A 15757-nucleotide genomic window follows, 5' to 3' on the forward strand; every position below is an offset into this window, starting at 1 on the left:
AACAATCAAAATATATTTAAAAAAATTTTTTGGCATTTATTGAAATGCCAGTGTAATGACATTAGGGAGAAATTTAAAAAATATTCCTACTACTATCATAAAACAATTTGATGGTGGCGGAGTCAAGACGGCGGACTAGGAGGACACGGAGTTTGCATCTCTGCACAGCTAGGGCACCTACCAGGCACTGGTGGGGGACCACAGACATCGAAGGGGACGGTAGGAACCCCCGAGTGACTGGGTAGGACATGTGGGGGAGTGAGGGGGAAGGAGAAGTGGAGATGGGATGCTGGGGGGAGGGGAGGGGTTCCCAGACCAGGTGGGGCCCACCCATGGTTAGCAGATCAACAGGGACAGGAGAGACCCTCGGGAGAGGGGAGGAATGGAAGGGAGCACAGCCAGCATTTCCCTGCCCACTTGGGCCCATGGGGAGCCTGCTGAGGTCCTGGGCCTAATCCTCCGCCCTCGGAGGTCCAGCAGTGCTGAGCCTAAGCTCTGTCCACACCCCCCCACCCAGGGCCTTACCTCTGAACTCTGAACTCTGCACTCCAGGGCCCCCCTCAGGCCGTGCTGCCTTTCCCCACAGGTGCTATGCCTAGGCTCCCCCCCACTAAACCCCACCCCCGCCTAAGTTCCGCCCCTGCCTAAGCTCTGCCCCCACAGCCAAGGGTTTTTTTTTTTTTTTTTTTTAGGTTGTGTTTCTGTTTTACCTTGTTGTTGTTGATTCATTTATATTTTTATTTTTCTAATTTTATTTTATTCTTTATAGTTTGTTATTCTGCTCCTTTTGGCTTGTTCCCCCCCCCTTTTCTTTCTTTTTTCTGTTGTGGTTCTGTTTCACCTTGTTGTAGTTGTTTCACTTATATTTTTCGTAATATATTTTTGGTTTTTCTAATTTTATTTTATTTTTTATTTCTGTTATTGTACTGCTCCTTTTTTTTTTTTCCTTTTTGCGGTACGTGGGCCTCTCACTGTTGTGGCCTCTCCCGTTGCAGAGCACAGGCTCCGGACGTGCAGGCTCAGCGGCCATGGCTCACGGGCCCACCCGCTCCGCGGCATGTGGGATCTTCCCGGACTGGGGCACAATCCTGTGTCCCCTGCATTGGCAGGCGGACTCTCAACCACTGCGCCACCAGGGAAGCCCCTGTACTGCTCCTTTGTGTGTGTGTGTGTGTGTGTGTGTGTGTGTGTGTGTGTGTTTCCTATTGCTATGCTGCGTGGCTTGCAGGATCTTGGTTCCCAGACCAGGGGTTGGGGCTGAGCTCCTTGGTGGGAGTGCCAAGTCCAAACTGCTAGACTAACAGAGAACCTCAGACCCCAGGGAATATTAATTGGAGTGAGGTCTCCTGGAGGTCCTCATCTCAGCACCAAGACCCGGCTCTACCCAACTGCCTGCAAACTCCAGTGCCGGATGCCTTAGGCCAAACAACCAGTAAGGCAGGAATACAGCCCCATACATCAGAAAAAATGAGGCGACAGAAAAATCTGTTACAGACAAAGGAGCAAGGTAAAAACCTACAAAACCAAATAAATGAAGAGTTAATAGGCAACCTACCTGAAAAAGAATTCAGAGTCATGATAGTAAAGGTCCAAAATCTCGGAAATAGAATGGAGGCACGGATTGAGAAAATACAAGAAATGTTTAACAAAGACCTAGAAGAACTAAGGAACAAACAAACAGTGATGAACAACACAATAACTGAGATGAAAAATGCACTAGAAGGAATCAATAGTAGAATAACTGAGGCAGAACATTAAGTGAGCTGGAAGATTGAATGGTGGGAATAACTGCAGAGGAGCAGAATAAAGAATAGAGTCAGCTGGTAAGCTCCACTCTAAGATGATCCTTTATGTCTTTGGAGGACTGTTACATATTAGCGTTTTTTGCTGTTTTTCTGTGGGACCCATCAGCTTTTGACTCTCCTGCTAGGAAGACAGAGAAATGCCTGGCTGCTATGTTTTTTTTTTTTAGCCAAAGCAACTGAAGGGAGCTAGGGAGAGGGAGGGAGTCTCATTTTCAATATGTTGATTATCTCTTAATCTTCTCTTCTTTATTATATTTCCTCCCTGTCCTCACCTAGTGTTCCCCAAATTAGATCCTTTCCGTCCTAATTTTTATAAAGAACAAACCTCCTATTTCAGTGGTCACTTGGTTATATAGGATAGGGAAGGAGGCAGGGGTCCAACTACTTCTTATAGACCCTTCAAACAAATCCCTGCTTCATCCCTGTTTTGGGGTGTTTTTTGGTTGTCTTTTTTAAAATCTACAGTTCCTGAATCTTTCTGGGCGTATGGCTAGAATTTATTTGCTCTGTCGTGACACCCTCCTCAGTAGGCATTTAGTATTAGATTTCTCAGTTTTGCCATAGACTTTTTTTTTTTGATTTATTTACTTTTTGGCATACTAAGTCTTTTTTTAAACATCTTTATTGGAATATAATTGCTTTACAATGGTGTGTTAGTTTCTGCTTTATAACGAAGTGAATCAGCTACACACACACATATATATATATATTCCCATATCTCCTCCCTCTTGTGCCTCCCTCCCACCCTCCGTATCCCACCCCTCTAGGTGGTCACAAAGCACCGAGCTGCCATAGACTTTTTTTTTTTTTCTTTTTTGCGGTACGTGGGCCTCTCACTGTTGTGGCCTCTCCTGCTGCGGAGCACAGGCTCCAGACGTGCAGGCTCAGCGGCCGTGGCTCACAGGCCCAGCCGCTCCGCGGCATGTGGGATCTTCCCGGACTGGGGCACGAACCCGTGTCCCCTGCATTGGCAGGCGGACTCTCAACCACTGCGCCACCAGGGAAGCCTGCCATAGACTTTTTAACTGCTTTCCGTCTCTGAAAAATTTGTTGACTTTTCTCATCTTTTTACCTTTCTTCTCCTGTTTTCTTTGCCCTTGTAAGTTTATACCTTTTAAATTTCTTTACGCTTATATGTTAATGAGGTTTTAGGAAAGAATTAGTGATAAACAGATGTGTTCAATCTATTGTGTTTTACTGGAAGTCTTAGTAAGAGGTGATTTAACCAGTGTTTTCTGAGCTTTAGTCATTTATATATCATACCATTTTTGACATATTTGTTTCACGTCTATATATGGTTTACTTAATTTTTTAAGTGGACAATTATTTTTTAGTTAAATAAAATTAATTTAAAGAGACTATATTAGTAAAGGTAAAGGGAAATTAATGTCATCAACATAATAACTGCAATTTTTATTTTGTTCATTAAAATATGTACAAGCATACCTCTGAGATACTGCAGGTTCTGTTCCAGACCACCACAGTAAAGTGAATATCACAATAAAGCAAGTCACACAAGTTTTTTGATTTCCCAGTGCAGATAAAAGTAATGTCTACACTATACTGTAGTCTATTAAGTGTGCAATAGCATTATGTCTAAAAAGAATGTACTACCTTAATACTGTATTGCTAAAAAATGTTAACCATAATCTGAGCCTTTAGTGAGTCATTATCTTTTTGCAATAGTAATATCAAAGATCATTGATCACAAATCACCATAACAAATATAATAATGAAAGTTTGAAATATTTCAAGAACTACCAAAAGGTGACAGAGACATGAAGTGAGCAGTGCTGTTGAAAATGGCACTGATAGACTTGCTGGATGCAGGGTTGAGGCAAACCTTCAATTTGTAAAAAATGTAGTACAGTATCTTCAAAGTGCAATAAAGTGAAGCACAGTGAAACAAGGTATGCCTCTACAAGGTTATTAATATAAAAATGATTTTCCTAATGCCACCTAAATCCTCTTGTATACCACTAGCATTATAAGAGCCGTATTTTGGAACAAAGAAGAGAATTTAGACAAAGAAGAGAATCTGGCTAAGGTGATTGATAGTGATTCCCTTAGAATTGGCTGTTTGCCCATTTATTAAGCATCTGTTGGGCATATAATGAGTCGCGCTAGATTCTGAGAATACAAAGGTGAATAAAACACAGTCCTTGCCCTTAAGGATCTTTCAGTCTCCTGGTTTTGTCTGATATACAAATAAATAAGTATCGTAAAGTGTTACAGCTGATTCAGTGGAAGCATGAGGAAGAAATGGTCAATTTTTTTAGGGGAAGAAGGAAAAGCACCATACAGGAGGTGACACTTCAGGATTAGTAGGTGCTCCCTGGGGAGTAGGGTTGAAAATGGAGTTGGATGTAGATGAAGGCATTCTAGGTAGGGAAGTTGGCCTGAGCAAATTATAAGTAATTGGGGAAAAGGGTGCTAGAGGAGACCTGAAAGAGAGGCTAGAAAAGTAGGGCGGGCTAGACATCATGGCGGGACTGGTATGTATGTATATATGTATATATGTATGTATGTATATATGCATGCCCTGCTAAGGAATTTAGACTTTATCTTGAAGGCAATGAAAAGCCCTTGAATTAGTCAAGCACTAAACATTTTTGGAGCACTATATGCCATCCTGTGGAGGACTTAAATTTTTAGACATGATCCCTATAGGAACTTAGTTGAAGGGAATCAGGGATCAAATAGTAGAACCCAGCTGACAAAAATCTACATTCTTTACCCAAGTAAATTTAGTTTCTATAGTGATCTCCTTTTGAAATTCTAAAACCCAACTTTCCATCTTCCTTTCTAGAGTCTCATCAAGTCCTAGCTCAGCTGTTGGACACTTTGCTTGCAATTGGCACTAAACTCCCAGACAATCAAGCTATCCAGATGCGATTAGTTGATGTAGCCTGCAAGGTAAGAATATAATCGTTAGACACAGGGTTGCATCTTTCTTGAACAGTTTTGCATTATCTGGAGAGGTGATATGAGCTGTAAGATCTGCTTACCTCCATCCTAAATCTATAACTGAGAATTGCCAAGGACTCTTAATGGTTTAAAGAGCTGACTCATTTTTTTGTTTCTTGATGTTGGATTAGGAATAAAGTTGAGTAACTTGTTATAAAATGAACTTCCTCATCCTCCCAAAAGAAATGAAAATAATCATAGGAACTACCATGTATCCTGTACCTAATATATGTACTCTGCTTATTATGGTACTTTGTACCCAGTTTTTCATTTGTTCCTCATAGTCCTTTAAGGAAGTGCTATTATACCTCTTTTACTAAGGTGGGAATTGAGGTTGGAGAAGTTTAGTTTCCCCAAGTTTTCACAGTTAGGAAGTTGCAGAACCAGGGCATAAACTCCTTTTTCTGATTCCAAAGCCCATATTCTTTTTATGATACTTTGTTGCCTCAGTAAACAGACCAACTAGACAAAAGTGTTTCGGAAATTTTTTTTATCTGATTATAAAAAATTGTATGTACATTAGTTATGCTTTTTTTTTTTTTTTTTTTTTTGGTGCAGTACGCGGGCCTCTCCCTGTTGTGGCCTCTTCCACTGCGGAGCACAGGCTCCGGACGTGCAGGCTCAGCAGCCACGGCTCATGCGCCCAGCTGCTTTGCGGCATGTGGGATCTTCCCGGATTGGGGCACGAACCCGTGTCCCCTGCATTGGCAGGTGGACTCTCAACCACTGTGCCACCCGGGAAGCCCAGTTGTGCCTTTTGACTTAATTTGGAGCTTTTTATTAGCTGTCTTTTGTGCATAACACCAGTTCCTAAACTTTGTAGAACTGACTTTACTTTTTTTTTTTTTAACGTCTTTATTGGAGTATAATTGCTTTACATTGTTGTGTTAGTTTCTGCTGTATAACAAAGTGAATCACCTATACGTATACATATATCCTCATATCCCCTCCCTCTTGTGTCTCCCTCCCACCCTCCCTATCCCACCCCTCTAGGTGGTCACAGAGCACCAAGCTGTTCTCCTTGTGCTATGCGGCTGCTTCCCACTGGCTATCTGTTTTACATTTGGTAGTGTATATATGTCCATGCCACTCTCTCTCTTTGTCCCAGCTTACCCTTCCCCCCTCCATGTCCTCAAGTCCATTCTTGTTTGTAGATTTTTTTGATGATGGCCATTCTGACTGGTGTGAGGTGATACCTCATTGTAGTTCTGATTTGCATTTCTCTAATGATTAGTGATGTTGAGCATCCTTTCATGTGTTTGTTAGCAATCTGTATATCTTCTTTGGAGAAATGTCTGTTTAGATCTTCTGCCCATTTTTGGATTGGGTTGTTTGTTCTTTTGATATTGAGCTGCATGAGCGCTTGTATATTTTGGAGAGTAATCCTTTGTCAGTTGCTTCGTTTGCAAATATTTTCTCCCATTCTGAGGGTTGTCTTTTCATCTTGCTTATGGTTTCCTTTGCTGTGCAAAAGCCTTGAAGTTTCATTAGGTCCCATTTGTTTATTTTTGTTTTAATTTCCATTTGTCTAGGAGGTGGGTCAAAAAGGATCTTGCTGTGATTTATGTCAAAGAGTGTTCCGACAATTGGCTTTAGTTTTAATCTTTTTGATAAATTTATTTTGAGACTATAAGGAGACATATGTTTGAATTGTGGAAGGGTTATATTCATGGAATTAGAAAGCCATTTCTGAACCCCAGGAAAGAGTATTTCATTTATCTTAATAAACAATGACAACAATAAACAAACCCAGAACACTTTGAGAAGTACAGTATTAAAAGCTTAAGTGTAAAAAACTAGGGATTATGTGTTTGAGAGAGTAAGTGTATCTCCCATGTGAGAGTATATATATAACTGGGAGGTTGTGCTTGTGAGAGAGGCGTCGTACTCAGTGGATTGTTCTGCTTGAAATAACAGTTTCTTAAATTTGTTTTAAATAAACCTTTTATTATAAAAATTTATACTCATGGAACTTTGGAAAGATACTAAAAAGTATAAAGAAAGAACTACACTCAACCATTATAAAGGCAACCATTATTATTGGTCTTTTGATGTATGCTTTCTGATTTTTTTTTCTGTATACAGATTGATTGCTTTTCTTTTTACACATGTAGCTGTAATCATATTCTATGTTCAATTTTGCTTTTTCACTAACATAACAAAAGTATTTTCCTTATATTGTATATGTTTTATAAATATTTTTAATGGTTGCATGATATTTTGTCCAGTAATTAAACCATAGTTTGTCCTAACTATTCTCCTATTATTGGACATTTATATTGTAGCCATTTTGTAAAATTGTAAATAATAATACAGTGAATGTGATTAGTCTAAAGTATTTTTTGTATTTAGGGTTATTTCCTAAACATAGATTGTTACAGTAGAATTACTAGATCAAAGCATTTAGAGTTTTTTGTAAGGCTTTTGATACTTTTGCCAAATTGTTTTCCAAAGTATTCCAGTTTATATGCCCATCAACAGTATATGAGAGTGCCTAATTTCACCTGTTTTTCTAGCATTGGATATTAAACAAGAGATTAAAATTTAAACAAGAGATAAACCTGTTAATTTGGTAGGACAAAAATGGCGTTTCTTTTTTTTTAATTTCCTTTTTAAAAGATTACTAGTGAGACCTCATATTTGTTCTTCATTTGTATGTCCTCTCTTGATAATGAGCTTTTCATGTTTTCCAGTTTCTCATATGGAGTTTTTGTTCATTTCTTCACCATTTGTAATAGGGTAAAAATTTGAACTACCTGGAATGGCAGATCTGTCACAAGGTTTTGCAAATTCACATAAATAAAACTATGATTCATAGCTACAGTTACTGTTTCTATTGCCTAATGCTATTTTGTCTCTGATTTTTGCCATACAGTGTGCCTTGAGATATGATTCACATACAATAACATTCACTCTTTTGATAGAAATAATGCAAAGTATGTTTTTCAACTACAGTGGAATGAAATTAGATGAGTAACAGAAAAAAATTAGGAAAAGCACAAATATGTTGAAATTAAACAACATACTCCTATTTAACCAATGGGCCAAAGAAGAAATCAGTAGGGAAATTAGAAAATACTTTGAGATGAGTGAAAATGAAGACACAACATACCAAAACTGGGCTGCATCTAATGCATGCTGAGAGGGAAATTTATAGTAATTAGTGTCTATAGTAAAAAAGAAGAAAGATCTCATACCAGTACCCTAACCTTCCACCTTAAGACGCTGTATAAAGAAGAGCACACTAAATATAAAGCATGCGGAAGGAAGGAAATACGAAAAACTAGAGGAGAAATTGATGAAATCAAGAGTAGAAAAACATTAGAGAAAAATCAGAGAACCAAAAGCTTGTTATTTGAAAAGAGCAACAAAATTGATAAACCTTTAGTTTTGGAAAGGAAGAAAAGAAGGCTCAAATTATTAGAATCAGAAGTGAAAAGAGGCTATTTCTGCTGACCTGACAGAAAAGAAAAGGAGCGTGGGGGCTCAGTAGTCATGGCACACAGCTTAGTTGCCTGACAGCGTGTGGGATCTTAGTTCCCCGACCAGGGATTGAACCACGTCCCCTGCATTGGAAGGCGGATTCTTAACCACTGGACCAGCAGGGAAGTCCTTTATCCTTATTATTTTTTTGAAGTTCATATTGCTCCTTTATATATTTTTAAAATGTAAGATGTGAATCTGCCACATTTTTTGTTTCACAGTAGGAAGAAAGTCATGCTTTTGGGTACTCTTAACGTTTCAAAATTCATCTCATTTTATCCTGTTAGTAATCCTGTGAGGTACATTGTACAGCTAGTCCTCATTTGATAGATGATGAGATTTAGATTTGGCCAGGAAATTACTAAGTCTTTTCTTGTGTAAGATTCGCACAACTGAAATTAGAGGTCTTCTGCTTTCTTTCCTATCTGAAGATTTTTCTAGAAGAATAAATACCTTGTTATTTTTGCTTATATGGCTTCCTTAGAGCCTAGTTTAATACTTTGTTTTTCTGTTTCCATCTCACCTTCTTTTCCATTCTCTGTTTCTTTTCTGTTCCTTTAATTCTGTGGCAAAAGTATCAAAACATCAAGCTCTTAAGGCAAAAGACCCATACAGCATTTTAAAATTTATCAAATACTACCCAAACAGATATTATGTGTTGTTTGTTAGGAGAGGTTGTCTGTTAGAATCATTTCCATTGCTAAGTACACTGAATTTTTATCTGTGCTTAAAAACAATCCATATTGGTGGGAATTCCTTGGCGGTCCAGTGGTTAGGACTCAGCTCTGTCAGTGACGTCGCCAGGGTTCAATCCCTGGTCGGGGCCGTAAGATCCCACAAGCCATGCAGTGTGCTGCCTCCCTCCCCCTCCCAATAAAGAAAAAAATATCCATATTGAAACTGAATGAGTCAGTAAGGTATTTTTGTCTTATTTAACCTCAGTCTCAGATTTTCTTGATGTACTTAATCATTGATTTTTTTTTCCTGTAGCAATAGTTTTAAACTGATTGGTTTAGCTTATTTTATTTTTGACGTGGATTGCTCTTATTATCAGGGATGTGGTTTGCTTACTCACTCCATTAATAGAGAAATGATGGCACTTTAATGGCCTGGGTATAACACCAAAATAGCATCATCTGCAGAGCAGACACTAGGCAGCTATTAGTGATGATAGCCGTGATGTAAGTAGTGACCTGTGGGGGAAGGACATCATAAAACTGTAATTGCTGCCCTGAGGGTGTGATTTAGACTTATGATCTCTTTTGAGCTAACATTCAGTGTGCAGTAATAGGCTGGTTATGCGTCAGTGTTGCCTTGGTTACCCTAATAGGAACTAGAATGTTTTAGTTTGTTTGAAAATCAAATGAAGTATTTGTAACAATTGCAGCAGTCTTCCAGGGGCTGGTGGTTCAGTTAACAGTTTAGTTATGACAAATGATGCTTCCATACTAAATAAAAATAGTTTTTTAAAAAAAGAACAACTTTGCTGTATTAACTGTGACAGAGAGTCATTGTCAGCTTCATATCTGGAAATTTCTCTTAACTTCTCAGTTTCAGTGTGTTATTTTGTTGGATAATTTTGAGCCCTTACTATACATGACATTGTGATCACTTAAAAGTATATGTTTCGGGCTTCCCTGGTGGCGCAGTGGTTGAGAGTCTGCCTGCCGATGCAGGGGACACGGGTTCGTGCCCCAGTCCGGGAAGATCCCACATGCCGCGGAGCGGCTAGGCCCGTGAGCCATGGCCGCTGAGGCTGCGCGTCTGGAGCCTGTGCTCCACAACGGGAGAGGCCACAACAGTGAGACGCCCGCGTACCACTAAAAAAAAAAAAGTATATGTTTCACATTTCTGTAGCTTAAATAACTTGGAGGCATGAATTAATAACTCTGATCTAAAATGCTTGATTGAGACATTTTTATAAGGAGACAGTACCTCTCTGAGAGCCCCAACCTCTGCACCTGAGCTTTCTCTCCAGGTTTCCTTTGTTCTCTCCTCTAAGTAAGTCTACCTGCCTAGTCTAACTTCATGTAGAACATAGCTTCACACAGAAAGTTCAGGTCCATTTAGTTCAGGAATTTCCCCTTGGAGCATTCTGATGTGAACCATTAACAGGTGCTGAGTACCTTTCCTGACAGACTGCCCTCTTATTAGACAGCTATCACTGGAAAGTTCATGCTTGTGTGCTCCAGATCAGCAGGGCTGTTTCATCCAGCTGGCCCACTTTTACCTCTGACCCTTCTCTGTTTTCTATTTTTCACAACCACCAGTCCTTCTTTTCCCCACCTGTTTCCCCTCTCTTCTTAAGCAGGTTGTTTTCTTAAAAGTACATGCCAAGTGCCAGGCACTATGCTAGGCATTTGTACTTACTGAATGTCTATTATATCTGGGACACTATTAGCTGATTTTCCATACAATAATTATTAAATGAATTCATTTTAATCCACTCACCATAAAACTTCATGGTAGGGGATATTATTCCTATTATTACAAAGTAAGGATTTCTAAAAACTTAAGGGGCTTGGTGAAGACCACATAGATACTAAGTGGCAGCTCCAACAATCAGATCTAGGTCTGGTTCCAGTCTGTGTTCATTCCACTATGCTTTGCCTCTCAAACAAGAGGGGAAACAAGTTATGAAATCCACTTTCTTTGCAAAGCCTCCTACACCTCCTCCAGGCATTCTCTGCACCTGTGTGGGTATGAGTCTGCTATACCTACCCCCTTTTTATGGTCTTAAAGTATACTTATTCTTATGGATGATATAATATTTTTCTAATGTTTATGAAACAGTATGGTTAGTTTATTCTTTTTTGTGTATATTTAAACTTTCATTTTTAAAAAAAATCTCTAATTTGGGAATTCTGTGGCGGTCCAGTGGTTAGGACTTGGTGCTTTCGGTGCCGAGGGCCCGGATTCAATCCCTGGTCGGGGAACTAAGATGCCCCAAGCCATGTGGTGTGGCCTTAAAAAAACAAACAAACAAACTCAAACTTGAAGAAAAATTGCAAGCACAGTAATAAAGAACTTTCTTTTCTTGTGAACCATTTTAGACTAAGTTGCTAACATGGTGCCCCATTACTCTTCAATACTTCAGTTTGTGTTTCCTATAAACAAAGATACTCTCCTTAATAACCTCAATATGACCATCAAAATCAGGACACTGACATCAACATATTACCATTTAATCCTCAAACCTCATTCAAATTTCAGTATTTATTCCAATGTCCTTTATAGGAAAAGAATCCAGTTCAGGATCGCATCTTGCATTGATTGTCAACATATCTCATCAGTCTTTTTCTTTTTTAAAAAATTAATTAATTAATTATTTTTTTTTTTTTGGCTGTGTTCGGTCTTTTATTTCCCAATACTGTATATTTATTTATACATAAATTGTATATTTTTTTTATTTTAAAATTTTATTTTATTTATTTTTGGTTGCGTTGGGTCTTTTTTTTTTAACATCTTTATTGGAGTATAATTGCTTCACAATGGTGTGTTAGTTTCTGCTTTATAACAAAGTGAATCAGCTGTACATATACATATATCCCCATATCTTCCTCCCTCTTGCGTCTCCCTCCCACCCTCCCTATCCCAACCGTCTAGGTGGTCACAAAGCACCAAGCTGATCTCCCTGTGCTATGCAGCTGCTTCCCACTAGCGATCTATGTTACATTTGGTTAGTGTGTATATGTCCATGCCACTCTTTCACTTCGTCCCAGTTTACCCTTCCCCCTCCCCGTGTCCTCAAGTCCATTCTCTAGTAGGTCTGCGTCATTATTCCTGTCTTACCCCTAGGTTCTTCATGACCATTTTTTTTTTTTTTAGATTCCATATATATGTGTTAGCATACGATATTTGTTTTTCTCTTTCTGACTTCTTAACTCTGCATGACAGACTCCAGGTCCATCCACCTCACTACAAATAACTCAGTTTCACTTCTTTTTATGGCTGAGTAATATTCCATTGTATATATGTGCCACATCTTCTTTATGCATTCATCTGTTGATGGACACTTAGGTTGCTTCCATATCCTGGCTATTGTAAATAGAGCTGCAATGAACATTATGGTACATGACTCTTTCTGAATTATGGTTTTCTCAAGGTATATGCCCAGTAGTGGGATTGCTGGATTGTATGGTAGTTCTATTTTTAGTTTTCTGAGGAGCCTCCATACTGTTCTCCATAGTGGCTGTATCAATTTACATTCCCACCAACAGTGCAAGTAAGTTGTAAGTCACACCCTCTCCAGCATTTATTGTTTGTAGATTTTTTGATGATGGCCATTCTGACTGGTGTGAGGTGATACCTCACTGTAGTTTTGATTTGCATTTCTCTAATGTTTAGTGATGTTGAGCATCCTTTCATGTGTTTGTTGGCAATCTGCACATCTTTGGAGAAATGTCTGTTTAGGTCTTCTGCCCATGTTTGGATTGGGTTGTTTGTTTTTTTGCTATTGAGCTGCATGAGCTGCTTGTAAAATTTGGAGATTAATCCTTTGTCAGTTGCTTTATTTGCAAATATTTTCTCCCATTCTGAGGACTGTCTTTTTGCCTTGTTTATAGTTTCCTTTGCTGTGCAAAAGCTTTGAAGTTTCATTAGGTCCCATTTGTTTATCTTTGTTTTTATTTCCATTTGTCTAGGAGGTGGGTCAAAAAGGATCTTCCTGTGATTTATGTCATAGAGTGTTCTGCCTATGTTTTCCTCTAAGAGTTTGATAGTTTCTGGCCTTACATTTAGGTCTCTAATCCATTTTGAGTTTATTTTTGTGTATGGTGTTAGGGAGTGTTCTAATTTCATTCTTTTACATGTAGCTGTCCAGTTTTCCCAGCACCAGTTATTGAAGAGGCTGTCTTTTCTCCATTGTATATTCTGGCCTCCTTTATCAAAGATAAGGTGACCATATGTCCGTGGGTTTATCTCTGGGCGTTCTATCCTGTTCAGTTGATCTCTATTTCTGTTTTTGTGCCAGTACCATACTGTCTTGATTACTGTAGCTTTGTAGTATAGTCTGAAGTCTGGTAGCCTGATTACTCCAGCTCCGTTTTTCCTTCTCAAGATTGCTTTGGCTATTCGGGGTCTTTTGTGTTTCCATACAAATTGTGAAATTTTTTGTTCTAGTTCTCTGAAAAATGCCATTGGTAGTTTGATAGGGGTTGCATTGAATCTGTAGATTGCTTTGGGTAGTATAGTCATTTTCACAATGTTGATTCTTCCAATCCCAAAACATGGTATATCTCTCCATCTGTTTGTATCATCTTTAATTTCTTTCATCAGTGTCTTATAGTTTTCTGCATACAGGTCTTTTCTCTCCTTAGAAAGGCTTATTCCTAGGTATTTTATTCTTTTTGTTGCAATGGTAAATGGGAGTGTTTCCTTAATTTCTCTTTCAGATATTTCATCATTAGTGTATAGGAATGCAAGAGATTTCTGTGCATTAATCTTATATCCTGCTGCTTTACCAAATTCATTGATTAGCTCTAGTAGTTTTCTGGTAGCATCTTTAGGATTCTTTATGTTTAGTATCATGTCATCTGCAAACAGTGACAGCTTTACTTCTTCTTTTCCGATTTGGAATCCTGTTACTTCTTTTTCTTCTCTGATTGCCGTGGCTAAAATTTCCAAAACTATGTTGAATAATAGTCGTGAGAGTGGATAACCTTGTCTTCTTCCTGATCTTAGAGGAAATGATTTCAGTTTTTCACCATTGAGAACGATGTTGGCTGTGGGTTTGTCATATATGGCCTTTATTATGTTGAGGTAAGTTCCCTCTATGCCTACTTTCTGGAGGGTTTGTATCATAAATGGGTGTTGAATTTTGTCGAAAGCTTTTTCTGCATCTATTGAGATGATAATATGGTTTTTCTCCTTCAATTTGTTAATAATCACATCGATTGAACTGCGTATACTGAAGAATCTTTTGCATTCCTGGGATAAACCCCACTTGAACATGGTGTATGATCCTTTTAATATGCTGTTGGATTCTGTTTGCTAGTATTTTGTTGAGGATTTTTACATCTATGTTCATCAGTGATATTGGCCTGTAGTTTTCTTTCTTTGTGACATCTTTGTCTGGTTTTGGTATCAAGGTGATGGTGGCCTCATAGAATGAGTTTGGGAGTGTTCCTCCCTCTGCTATATTTTGGAAGAGTTTGAGAAGGATAGGTGTTAGCTGTTCTCTAAATGTTCGATAGAATTCGCCTGTGAAGCCATCTGGTCCTGGGCTTTTGTTTGTCGGAAGATTTTTAATCACAGTCTCAATTTCAGTGCTTGTGATTGGTCTGTTTATATTTTCTATTTCTTCCTGGTTCAGTCTCGGAAGGCTGTGCCTTTCTAAGAATTTGTCCATTTCTTCCAGGTTGTCCATTTTATTGACGTATAGTTGCTTGTAGTAATGTGTCATGATCCTTTGTATTTCTGCAGTGTCCGTTGTAACTTCTCCCTTTTCGTTTCTAATTCTGTTGATTTGAGTCTTCTCCCTTTTTTTCTTGATGAGTCTGGCTAATGGTTTATCATATTTGTTTGTCTTCTCAAAGAACCAGCTTTTAGTTTTATTGATCTTTATTATTGTTTCTTTCATTTCTTTTTCATTTATTTCTGATCTGATCTTTATGATTTCTTTCCTTCTGCTAACTTGGGGGGTTTTTTTGTTCTTCTTTCTCTAATTGCTTTAGGTGTACTCTTAGGTTGTTTATTTGAGGTGTTTCTTGTTTCTTGAGGTAGGATTTTATTGCTATAAACTTCCCTCTTAGAATTCCTTTTGCTGCATCCTATAGGTTTTGGGTTGTCATGTTTTCATTGTAATTTGTTTCTAGTTATTTTTTGATTTCCTCTTGTATTTCTTCAGTGATCTCTTGGTTATTTAGTAGTGTATTGTTTAGCCTCTCTGTGGTTGTGTTTTTTACAGATTTTTTCCTGTAATTGATATCTAGTCTCATGGCATTGTGGTTGGAAAAGATACTTGGTATGACTTCAATTTTCTTAAATTTACCAGGGCTTGATTTGTGACCCAAGATATGATCTATTCTGGAGAATGTTCCATGAGCATTTGAGAAGAAAGTGTATTCTGTTGTTTTTGGATGGAATGTCCTATAAATATCAGTTAAGTCCATCTTGTTTAATGTATCATTCAAAGCTTGTGTTTCCTTATTTATTTTCATTTTGGATGATCTGTCCATTGGTGAAAGTGGGGTGTTAAAGTCCCCTACTATGAATGTGTTACTGTCGATTTCCCCTTTTATGGCTGTTAACACTGCCTTATGTATTGAGGTGCTCCTATGTTGGGTGCATAAATATTTACAATTGTTATATCTCCTTCTTTGATTGATCCCTTGATCATTATGTAGTGTCCTTCTTTGTTTCTTGTAATAGTCTTAATTTTAAAGTCTACTTTGTCTGATATGAGAATTGCTCCGCCAGCTTTCTTTTTATTTCCATTTGCATGGAATATGTTTTTCTATCCCCTCACTTTCAGTGTGTATGTGTCCCTAGGTCTGAAGTGG

At 38.4% G+C, this 15757-nt stretch overlaps 1 protein-coding gene across 1 annotated transcript in view; it reads left to right on the forward strand.

The window, feature by feature from the left end:
- INTS4 (integrator complex subunit 4) overlaps positions 1–15757 on the forward strand; it is a 122477-nt gene that overhangs the window by 22159 nt on the left and 84561 nt on the right. Inside the window, exon 4 of the mRNA XM_082627862.1 lies at positions 4615–4721. Within this exon, the coding sequence (XP_082483988.1) occupies positions 4615–4721 (107 nt within the window). The remainder of the gene's footprint in view (positions 1–4614; positions 4722–15757) is intronic.

This window comes from Mesoplodon mirus (assembly GCF_964341445.2).
Source record: "Mesoplodon mirus genome assembly, chromosome: 7".
In the NCBI taxonomy this organism is placed as follows: Eukaryota; Metazoa; Chordata; class Mammalia; order Artiodactyla; family Ziphiidae; genus Mesoplodon; species Mesoplodon mirus.